Below are 12743 nucleotides of genomic sequence, written 5' to 3'. Positions count from 1 at the left end.
AATTTTGTAGCTACTCTTTTCTAAACAAACAAAAAAAAAAAAACAGAAGAAAAAATATATATTTAAAGAGAAGACATCCTCCATAACTACCAATGAAGGTTAAAAAAGATGTTGCAGCCAAGGCACCGCAAATTATCTTTAATAAATGTCTTATCCAGAAATTATTTTTTGGCATGTTGCACGGTGTTTCAAGAATTATCATCCAAACAAATAGTTCTTGTTTGCTACATCAAAACCGAACAATCTTACCAATTATTAATCTGCCGTTTTAAGGTCAGAGATGATGGACGGCCATGTTTTTCACCTCCCCTACCCTTTCACAGAGGAATACAGAAAACTATTTTCACACCACATCTACAAGTCTGATTTAAATTATGTATCTTCAAATCTGCTACTCAATCAACATATAAATGAGTGTCATAAGAGCTACATATTTTAATAGTGAAGTATAATCACCATGCCAACCCTTTCTTTTAAATGAAATTTCACCTAAGCTAGAGAAATACTGAATTTGTAAAACATTATTATATAAACATGTGAATGAACTGGTATAGTTAGTTTACACTTCAACACTTAAGTAACAGGCTTTAAAGACGACGTGTTAATGAGATGTATATTTTTCTTCTCTCTAATTTATAGGTTCTATGAATAGGAAGGTGTTTGAAATAAGATCTTGTTAGAGAGTACAAGACAGAAAGATGGCAATAAACAGCGCATGAGGAGACATTTATGCGCAGCATAAGGATTAACTGTTACATCATAATGGCATTAAAAACTATGTTAGATTTTCATCAAAAAAGTAATCTAACCAATTATTTTACTTAGGTTGGTAAAGGCATTACGTTACTTGTAACCTAACACAGCACGTTACTTTAACTTGTTATGTAAAAGTGAACTTTCATAGGTGCACTGTCTCTGTAGTGGGGAGAGATTTGTTTTCAGATTTGAATGACAGAGCAGGGGATCAGAGATAGAGGCATACATGATGAGACACCGATTGGTTGAGGGGCATAATATGGGCAGATGGTAAGTATGCATTGATTTTTAATACAGACTGAGACGAGAAACGTGGGGTAAGGACAGAAAGTCCAAAATTTAATAGCCTCTTTCCCACTGAAAATACATCATTAAGGTGTGTTTTTTAAAACATCGGTCAAACCACTAAAAATCAGCATTTGGCTCCCTTCCCACAGCAAAAACAAAGCTGTGCCTAACCCTTCACTGACAAGCTGCATGGCCTTTGTTTTCCCCTGCAGCCGTGTGTCTGGTGATACCATTCCGCTGGGTTATCGTTGATGATGTCACCGGTGCTACAGAAATCAGGAAAGTAAACAATGGAGAGCAACATGTAAGGAAGCCAGGGTGTAGTCAGTGTGCTTTATTATTCGCCTCTATTATCTTTCCCAATCCCTCCCACCAGTGCTGCTCCATGTTTATCAAATGTAAACAGAGTTGTTTCGGCTTGTTAGATCAGAAGAGACTGGTGTGGTGTGTTGACGTCCATATGTGGCATTCAGTGGTGTAATGTAATTTAGCAAGTCAACCAGGCGCTGGTATTCCCGCAACATGCTGATAAGAGCAGAGGCGATTTTAACGCCGGTCGCTTGCCGAGTTGTTTGAACTCGGGTAGTTACGAGGAATCCTGTGATTTTATCAGCGTAGGTAAAAAGCAACTCGAGTTTTATGAAGCTTCTTAAATCCTCTCATCCTTCAAAAACATGTTTTCCCCCTGCAAGACTGCTTTAGCTTATCAACATGTATTGCTCTTGTGCATAAATTTCAAGTTCTAAAAAAATCTACATAGGATTGTTTCTTTATGTTTTCACAAACATTGTACATATAAATCCCAACTTTATAAATATATTGCAATTAATTGTATTGACTTGCTTGTGCCACCACAAACGCTTAAAATGATGTAGATCACTGTACACTTCTTTCACATATGTAATCCGTTCAATCACTTATATCATTTGTCAATTATTTAAAGATGCGCTGTGTAACCGTTATCCACTGGGGTTGCTAGACTTGCAACCTCCAAGGTTAGCCCCTCTTACTGGCAACGCCGCAATGGTGCAAAATGAAACAGCTTGCTTTACTGTTTTGAAATCTGATAGCAGATTAAGAATTCATTGAGTTATTATAGAGAAAAGGCTAAATGACCCCTTTAGATTAAGTGTAATGGTTGTTCATCATGTGCAGCCAGGTAAAAAGTGTGACCTCTCACGGAGGGTTAAAACAAGATATTGTGCTATGAGATCTGAGTAATTAAAAAGCTTCAAGGTGTTATACAGTTTCTATCAACATGTGACTGTGATTGATGACGCAAGATTAAGCTAATATTATTATTGGTCTAAAATAAGAGGCTTATTCATGATATTTGAAAAAATGATTTATGAAACTTCTACTTTATTTTGGAAGAAAAAATATTCTTAGTTTTATTACTACGTTCTGGTTTTGTGATTATACTGCTACATATATACGTTTAGTCAGTTTTTGTAACAATTCTGAATATTTTCTTTGTGTTGTGTATTCTGAGCTGTAATTCAGCTGGATAAGTGCAGCAATTATTTTTTTGTCCCCTGACAACATGAGGGCGACAAAGAAACCTTTTTGTTGTTGTTTATGACTTTAACAGCCTTATTTGGTGATCATTACTCAAATTGCACACAATTTTGTTAGGCATTTAGCAATTTTTCTGTTCAAGGTGTAATAAAGCGGCTGTGTAATAAGTACAAATAACCATAGCATATTTACAAAATATTGGAGATTTTGTAGGAAATTAAGGTGCTTTGTGTAGTCACACACAAAAAACACAACAAAAACAGAAATAAAGATGCCATAAGTATGCATGTAAATGTTTTTTTGTGGAATAGTAGGTTATGATTTACATTTACCATTTGCCTTTACATTTACCCTTTCATGCTCTCCATATTGGAAAATCAGTTATATTTGAATCGTAAATGAATGGCTGATTTTGCAGCTATTCTGAACCATGCTGGGTTCTGGCTGGAACACTTTGTTGGCTGTTGGTGAAATTTGTTTGAGAGGCTCCCAGCTGGCTCCTAAAGGTATTACTGCAAGATCTGTAATATTCAGCCACTCATGATGCTTTCTGAAACCAGTTCAAATCTAAACATCTCTCTAAAGATATGTTCCACAAGGCCAGACAGTCACCAGAGGTGGTCTCAGGACTCTGCTGGCACTATTGTTCTAGTCAATAAAGGTGCATACCTTTTTATCACTCTCTAAATGTTAAAGAACCATAAAATAACTGGTTTTTGAGCCAGAGCTGACCAAAGAAGAACACACACACACGCACCCACACCGACAGACACAGAGACGTGGGGCGAGCAGGGCCGACAGTAATTACAGCCATGCTAGTTTCCGATGGGGAGTAAAAAAACAGTGAATTGACAGTGGAACTCTCAACCATATCCTCCAGCACTACAGCTAGTGTTCAAATGGAGACCTAGGGGGAATTAATGCATCCTAAAGACTGTTAAGTGAGCGTTGTTCCTGGCACACTGTGAATATCTACATTAAGAATTGGGACACATTTCAGATTGGTGCACAAATCAGCCGATGAAATACTTATAACCTGAAAAGCAAATCCAAACTGTAGGGGGTAGTAGTAGGAGGTTTTTCTTTACCTGATGCATCCAACCAGCACGTGATGGACATTCCATTAGCGTTAAAGGGAATGTGATGTTTGGCATGTTTTGAAAAAAAATTAAGCTATCAAAAAAATATCCTCTTTAAATACACTGATTACTAATGACATCCAAGTAGGTTATGTACATTAAACTAGAAGCATTCATAAATACATTAGGGTCCTAAGGAAATTACTAGAGTTCTGAAAAAAAGATTATTCATAATAGGACTAAATTATAGATGCATTCCATTCACCTTGGAAGACAACAATTAGCGGTTTTTCCATACAAATGTGATGCACTTTTAGAGCAAACTTTTAAAATTAAACAAACAGAAAAGACAAATTAGACATGTTTCTATCCATTGGAGGGGATTAATGAGGCCATCTAAGTGTAATGTCGTCATACATTAATGTTACCCTTGGCTGTAGTAAACATGAAGTACAGTTAGCAAGCTAACACAGACCACAAATCAATGGTTAAGCAAGGTTTTATTGAAGATGTTGAAATCGGGTAAATTGGACTTACTTTATTGTGTCTGGTAATATTAGCAATGTCATGCCATAGGCAGACATCGAGATAGAAGTGTGATTCTAACACTTGCATTCAAGACGCTGGTAAGAGAGACAGCTGATCAGTCATGTGAGGTACGTTTTTTGTATGTCAGAACTTATTGGAAAATGTGTTTCCATTTCTTCTGTAGCGCAAAAATAGTAAAAAAAAAAAAAAAAGGAACACTTTAAGCGAGCATAAAAATGTTACTGTAAAATTTTAATGTGGTGCAATTTCCAAAGGCTGCACCAACAGACTAGCTCCAATTAAGCTTTAAATACTTCAAACTAAATATTTTGCAGAGATATTTTTGATTCAAAATAATATTGTACTATATCAGAGAAATATAGCCAATAGGAATCTTTGGGGGTTTGGATTTTCTATCCCAGAATTGCCTGTGTAAAGTCTCAGTCGTCTATGTCATGGCAACCACAAAACAGGCTTAAATCAGAAGCAATCGGACTGAAAAAATATTGAGAAAAAGTTAATGATTTTTGTTCCAGAATTTTGACTTCAATAGTAATTTGTAATTTGAAACTCAGAATTCAAATTTAGGATGAAACTCAATACTCATCAAATTATTGGTTTTAGTCCACTGCCATTATGCCATAGTATATGTGGGATAACAGGTCGGAATAAAGTACACAAATACAATTAGAATTGTGACCAGAGAATCTAGACTTAAATCAGTATTGGCAAAATCTTCACAAACATGAGAAATCAGTTACAACATATTACTTCCTAAATAATTTGTATTTGGAAAGGCAGCAACGCCAGGAGTAAATGAGAGAGTTCGAAATCTGGTAAAACCAAAAACACATTAAAAACTCAGTAATGAGAATTACAAACTTAGTAGAATGGTGACGTTTATTGTTTTTTAATGGTTAACAACCAATTAAACATGGTGACCTTTGTTTCATAAAAATTACAATAAACCTTGAAAGCACCGTGGCAACCATGTGGCTCAGTAGTAAACCATATAATAAATTCAGCATTTGGTCTTTCCCTGTCCTGCATTATGGCAAGCTACTGATAAAGGCCAGCAGCACCACTAATTAAAAAAAAAAAAGAACTTTTTTTATTTTCTTAATGTCCAGAGAGCAATAAAAAGGACTTTGCTGCAAAATGACCGGAAACAGCAGGAAGTTGTTGGAAGTATGTCTTTCCTATCTCCCTTCCTCTTAGAGCGGTTACTGCTTTGGTCAACCACTGATAACACCAGAATGTTTGTGTTTTCTCTTTTAAACAGGGAAAGCATGACTAAAGGTCGATACAAGAGAAACAAGAAGTGGATGACCCACAGCTTCAAACCCCAATGGCTGTTTCCTGCCCTTTCATGGACATTAACCTGTGCTGCAGATGCATTGTAAACAGAATATCCTTTGAGACCATAACAACTAGTACTTTAAGTGTCAATTCAAAACAGAAATTACCTCTAACTATAAGGAAGTATAAGGTTCAGTGGTTAGACTAAAATAAATCTTTTAAAAGCAAGAACAAATATGTGTGGAGCCATCTGTTGAGATACGACTCTTATCAGCTGAAACCACACCTTATTCTGATGACAGAGATCAGCCTTTATTCTAAGGTGAAGTGTTCACTGGCCCAAAAAATAGTCACAAATCTACATGTTTTAAATTAATGATAGTCTATCATAAAAAAAATCAGTAAGACTATTATTCAATACTGAGGAAATTGGAGTAGTTAAAGAAAGTCCAACACAGGTTGCATACAACAGGAAGTAAAAGAATGAGCGTATGCTGAGTAAAGACAACTATCGTAAAAACCATCCTTAGGGAAAGCTGGCACAGTAAACTTCCTGCTCTGTGTGTGTGTGCATGTTATTCTGAATGCTTGTTCTGCTTGGGTTATCAATCTTAACGTGTGCTCTGTCATAAAGCCTTCGGTCAAAGTCTGTTGCAGAGAAAAAGCGGTTCCGAGGGGACAGAAAGTGATTCAGCTGGTAATGATCACTGCTCACTTACTCACAGATAAAGGTGGAAAACCTGCCTGAAAGATTAGAACCCAAAAGTGCTAAAATCTGAAGAAAAATAAATCTAGGTGGGAGATGGCCTGGTGATCTGAAAGCGTTGAATGTGCAAGAACTTTGCTTTTATTCTGTTCTTACTATTCAACTTTCTTTGTTGTCTCTATAAAAACCCTATCATTGGAATATAAATAAATGTATTTGTCTCAGATCCTGCTGTGATTTTTTGACAACATCCTAGGGTGTCTTTATCCATAAATTCAACTCGCATCAATTGTTATATTAAGGCTGTTGAGTTTGAAACAGCTGTGTTCATGTCTGATAGGGGGAATAAGCCATGAGGTATAAGACAACTTAGACCAGTCCATCTTTCAAAATATCAGAATGAAAAGCTAGATAATATGAATCTGTCAGGAATACCCCTCCCCCAGCAGCTTTAGCTGGTCTCCTTTCCACATTAGGATTTTTTTTGGAGCAAAAATACATCAAGAAGGTTTGTTCTACATTGTCTACTTGACAGAAATAGAGTTTTATCCAAGGTTTTAGAGAATCGCCGGGAATCTGTGTGGAAAATAAAAAGAAGAGGCCAGAGACCAGCACCACCCAAGGCGTGAAGTTAAGTCCTGGTGCTGTTATATATGCAAGGTCTGAGCAGGCAGTAAAATACCGTAGCCTATGATAGATCTGTTTAGCTTGGAACATAATCCTATGAAGTTCCATAACCCATACAAAAACACAGGCCTTAACGTCTTTTCTTTTTCCCACCTCTTTGTAGATGTGCCAAGACAGTGCCTATGCCTTCAATGCAAATTTAGAACATGTAATTACAGAGACTTGGATGTAGTAAATCTCAGCCTTTAAGAAAAAAAACGAGTAATATGCGGTGGAATCATTGCATGGAGTTTATGATGTGGGGATGTGTTGAACTACTTTCAAGATGTTTAATAGATTTGAATAAATAATGAAATATTTGTAAGGATTCTCTCTTTTTGTGGTAGAAAGTATATATGCCCCTTAATCGTCTTTTACAAACACAAAATGTAATCTTTTTTACTGGAATTGTCTGTAATAGCATTTAGTTGTAAAATTATTGTATAAGGATGATTTGCTTTGCATGGTTTTTCTCAGAGGTAGATATCTGAAAATGGTAAAATATCAACATGCCTAAATCCAGGCCCACACTGAATGCATGTGGATGCAGTGCAGTTACACAAATCATTAAAATCAATCTGTACACTCACATCAGCAATGGTGCGGTGCTGATATGGTTAATAACGCTGTTCAGTTCGACAAAACGTTTCTGAAAGAAAGAAACTTTGCCAGACGCTACAGCACTCTCCACATGTAGCTCCCAAAGTTCACCAGCCAAATGGACAGAAAAATGGTCCCAGGGATTTTTTGGAAAAAATTAACCAACCACTTCGGGTAGCCTGGCTTGTGAAAAACAAACAACCAAAACAGGAACACAATAAAACAGAGGGGCAAGTGGAGAAAGAAAAGGGATACTTTTGCCACAAACAGCAATTTTGTTCAACAACTCCCGGACAGATTGTGAACTTCTTTTCTTACTAGCACAGTTTCTGCAACTAGAGCTCCAGCTGGGCCAGGCTGGTCGCAGGGCTCAGTGTGAGTGAGTTTTTGCAGCTTGTCCCACCACCTTTGCAAGTTATCACTTGTTATCAGCATCAGGTGTATGTCCGCTCCAGTCCTTTATTGCCCCTAATGTTTTGTTCTTTTTTTAATTGCTGTTAAGTCTTGCCAGCATTTCTGTCCCTGCTAAAATATAAATCCTTAACAGTCACCATCAGCAAAAATATATTGGCTCCCTAGCCAATCTAGAACCTGATGGTGAGCAATATACGTTAAATGTGTGCAACGCACCCTCAGCATGTTGCATCACCCCACTGTTGTAAATTCTTGTAATAAGATCAGGATAGTGGTGAATTTGCAGCTGTACCATACTCTTTCTGTTTTCAGATAATGTGTTAAATAACAAACTTGTAAGGCTTCAGAAGCACTGTGTTTCCAGAACAATTCAATCACGAAACAGAAAGACCACATTTACTAATTAGCTGACCAAAGCCAAACTTTCCCACTGGTATTTATTTTGGGCTAAGAGAGAAGGGTGTGAATCCAAAAGCAGACTCATTAGGGGAAAAAAATGAGAAAACAATAATACTTTTCCCTCTTCTGCATAAATTGACTCTATGGCGAACAAATACATCTACATTTGCAACGTGACAAAATGTGAAAAAGCTCTGTATAAAGAACATCTTGTACTTGTTACCAAGTTTTTTTTTTGTTATCTATTTTAACTTTTTCTCCCCAAAACGTTTCTTGATCCACTCCAAAGCTCGTTGCAGCAGCAGACTTACAAAAAATAACAAAATCTCAAAGAGGGAGCAGTGATTTAATGTTCCCTCCTCTGTAGAAACCAGTGTTAGTTAAAGTTGAACTTGTAAGAGCCGCTGGTATCCCACTGATAAAAGTTTAAATATGCTTTGACATGCATGAACGGGCGTTATCCCTTTGCTTCTACGTGATGTTATTTTTTTTTTCATTGTTCAGTGAGCTCTCCTGACAATTATAAATTATTTAGGGCATAAAAAATGTACTGTAAAGAGATTTTGCCCTAGGTGGATGTAAGCAGGGGCTTCATTATACAATTTGAAATCTATATGTTGGGTAGAAACCTTAATCCAAGTGCTAAATAAGTGATGAATTATGAAAATCTGTGTGAGTCCAAGATGCAATGGAGGACGTTTTATAATAGGGAACATGATTAGGTGTAAAAAAAGGACATTTTTAGAACATTCCAAATGAAATGTTATTTTTGTAGGTGTATAAAAGGCAACACATGTTCATCACATAGTCCCATTTTATCTGGGCCATAATAAATATCTTAAAACATTTTTAAAATCATCTATGAATCCTATTTTTAGCAGAGATATAAATGTATTATAACCAAGACCTCTTATCAGCTTGGCTTAGCTGAGCTTTTTCATTAACGTTGACAGAACACAAACCATATGTTCAAACTGAAAAGTCCTCATTTTTCTTTACTCTTTATCATTTGTTTTCCTTTTTCTAGCCATTAGGGAGAGTGTAGAATAGCTGCAGGCCTCGTTTGGGAGGTAAGTTAAATAACAGCTCCTTATTTGGTCAGAAAATTCCCATCACCACTTCCAACAAAAATAACCGCAGTTTGTTGATGTGACTACCTTGAGAAACAAGACCACACACATCATTGAGGACAAATTGTAGCAACTGCTGCTCTACAATCCCCCCCGCCCCCACCGTTCAGCTGCCTGATCAACTGCACTGAAGTTACTGACGGTGTTCATGGAGCAGCAAGCACACCTTTTCTTTTTTAAACCCTTTCCTACATAGCCTCTTTGCTCTCCTGCCCATTTCAGCTGGCCTTACTTGATTAGAAATGAACCATTAGTTTACCTTTTAGACCTGCTCTTTAAAAAATACCAAGTTCTTTTCTGAGATAATTAACATTTTAATGTCCTAATCTATTTAAAAACCCATTTTCGTGACTAAAGTTGCTGTTACTTTGTGGCCACTGAAGCACTTTTTCAGAGTTTTTATGTATTTACCAATTAATCTTTCTTTAATTTCTAGGAGCTAAACTATGTTTTAAGAGACATAAACTGAACCAGAGAACCAAAGCTTCTCCATGTGGATCCCAGTCCACTTCCATAATAATGTCTTGAGAATTCAGCCCATATCCAAATAGTGAGAAGGACAACAGTACATTTCAGACCAAACTTATGAGCCTTTTACTAATGTTGTTTGGCTAATCTTGCAATTTTCTTCTCATTTTGCATTGATCACTCTTAGATTAAGATCAATAAGGTTAAATGGCAGAATCATCTGAAAAAAAATTCTTTATCTACAAATGAATAAAGTTAAACCAAAAACTAGTCATGAAGTTGGAAGAACTAGATTTAACATTTGCCTATTTAAAACAATATAAAAGGAGTATAAAAACCAAAATGTATTCTTTAATCTAGTTTTTCTTTTTCAAAAGGTTATTAATGAAATCATACTATTTTCAATAATTGATAATATAACATGACCTGGTTGTTGCACTCATATTTTCACTATTTATTAGGGCTGAAACAATTAATCCGATTAATTGTGATTCATCAATTATTGAAATAATCCTCAACTAATTGAGGTACTGGAGCATAAAGACTCTAAAACATGACTTTAGCTGACAGAAAAACCTACTTAGAGCTGTAATTTTACAAAAAGAATAATAAATATATAAACATTTTGCATTTAAGATTAAAAAAAAAACATTTTCATCTTTCAGTATGCTCAATCCAGAACTTCTAAATTGGAAAATTGTAGCTTCACCTGATTTAATTTAGTAAAAAAAAAATCTTATTTGAGGAACCTTTGGCTATCCGATTATTAATCATTTAATTGAAAAAATAATCGACAGATTAATCGATTTGCAAAATAATCGTAGTTACAGCCCAACTATTTATCTTCGGAGACTAGTTCCAAGGCTTGGAGATCGGAATGCCTCTTTGCCATCACCCTAATCTTTCATTCCCTTTACACGTTCTCTATCAGATTCAGGTCAGGACGCTGTAAATGGATACTGTAAATGTAATCATATTTCTGGTCAGGAGACACATACAAGTGAAAAGAAAACAATACTTTAAACCCCAATCTACCAAGAGTTATAACAATTTTATCCTAACCTGTAACCTTGTCTTCTAGACATTTTTTTTATTTTTTTTTTGAAAGCTTACTTTAATGCAGCTTGGTTTCTATCTTAATATGTACTATATCATTTCTAGTCTGTAGAATATTTCTTTTTTTTTTAACTGATTAATCTTAGGTGTATTTGCTTATTATGCATTTTGATTAATCTGTCCTTTAATGAATAGCAATGTGAAAATATATAATTTGTTCTTTTTTTGAGTGCGACTAAATCGTGGGGTAAAGAATTCATGCTTTTGATTTTTTTTCTGAACCGTGATGACACCTGATTTATTTAAAATACTTTAATGTAGCATTATGCTGAAGTAGGCTGGCAAAGCATAACTAACCTAATTTAAACCATTAGTCTTAACACATTTCATATTAGCTGATCAACAACACATGTACATTTATAAGAAATCTCTATCTTTAAATGAAGGTTCACTTTCCACTACTTAAAAGCCCCTTTTTCCTCCTCTACCTGGAAACACAAGCTGCTTGATCTGCTTTGAAAGAGCTCAATGAAATATTAATCATGACATCACTTCCAGAGAACTATGCGAGAACACACTTTAGAGTGTTGGAGTGGGAAAAAAAAAAAAACAAGTTCAGCCCACTCTTGTTGTGGGTGAAAATATGGTGCTCATGCTGCACACAGTTTTAAAGCAAAGCAACCAGCAGGTTGATGGTTGCCGCTTGGCAATGTAATCTGCGTCAAACAATGTAAAAAGCTCTACGTGTTCAATGCATTCAAGGCCTTTACAGCTATTGCCATGTTTGGATGAGGGAAGCCTTAGTGCTATCTTATAATCTACATCTTAACGGATTACTTCAACCACTGACTTAGAAGGAAGTGCTTTGACATTTGCAGTATTATATACATGCAGTTATTAAATCACCAAACCATATGAACATATGATCCAAGAAACAATCTGCTTTTCAAACCTTTAGGTCCACAATCCATAAAAACATGATTAAGAATGTGAAACTTGAAATTGTATATTGATCACACTAAGGTTAGACTTACCTGTCTTGGTGTTGATGGCAAAGAAGCCCTGTGGATTCCCACTGGTGATCCTATAGCTGAGCTTGTCGCTGGCCTTTGAATCAGGATCAACTGCATTTATCTGGATGATTGACACATCTTTCGGGGAGTTCTCCATGACAGAGGGGTAATAGACGGGTTCGGTCGTTTGTGGTGCATTGTCGTTGACATCCTGTACTTCGATGTAGACCTCAACAAAACTAGAGAGGGGCACCACACCCCGATCCATGGCATAGACTGTTAACCAGTAGTGAGGCGTTGTCTCATGATCCAGCCGCTCTAGTGTTCGAATGACACCTAAGGGAAAAAAAAAAAAAAAAGAATGAATGACCTTTAAAGTTTGCATCATATAAAATCATCTCTAAATTTGTTTTACCAAATTAAAAGATTAATTTGTTCATCAAAGGACACTGTCCTGAAAGATGTCAATGTTGTACATTAACAACTACCACTCCTTGCTTTTCTGTTTACATTTCCCTATCATGCGGGGGCTCTAACCTTCAGCTGAGCAAACAAAAAGGCTTCATATCATCAATATATGAGTAGTTTGGGATGACAGTTGCTGGATACACTGCTGAATGAGAAACTCCTGTAACATGAAAGAACGGTGTGTGACACATATGTGCTTGATAGATGCCATACATTACTGATGGTTCATCTATCCCTGACTCTGAATCAATGGGAGACATATTTGGACGTGACCAGCAGCATGAAAGAAGCTTGTTGAATTTTTATATGGAAAAACTAAAAACAACGTTCACATCATTGAATTCACTTTAGTACA

The 12743-nt window shown here is 36.1% G+C and overlaps 1 protein-coding gene across 7 annotated transcripts in view; it reads right to left on the bottom strand.

The window, feature by feature from the left end:
• The window catches only part of fat1 (FAT atypical cadherin 1), a 97011-nt gene that overhangs the window by 59459 nt on the left and 24809 nt on the right, over positions 1-12743 (bottom strand). For all 7 annotated transcript variants that reach the window (XR_001481705.1, XM_015390805.1, XM_015390804.1 and 4 more), the window contains exon 3: positions 11942-12256. Coding sequence is in view for 6 of the 7 variants with exons in the window: in XM_015390805.1 (XP_015246291.1) it covers positions 11942-12256 (315 nt within the window). In the remaining variant the exon portion in view is untranslated. The remainder of the gene's footprint in view (positions 1-11941; positions 12257-12743) is intronic.

Source organism: Cyprinodon variegatus, unplaced genomic scaffold (genome assembly GCF_000732505.1).
Source record: "Cyprinodon variegatus isolate N-32 unplaced genomic scaffold, C_variegatus-1.0 Scaffold514, whole genome shotgun sequence".
In the NCBI taxonomy this organism is placed as follows: domain Eukaryota; kingdom Metazoa; phylum Chordata; class Actinopteri; order Cyprinodontiformes; family Cyprinodontidae; genus Cyprinodon; species Cyprinodon variegatus.
This window is presented reverse-complemented; position numbering and strand designations above follow the sequence as displayed.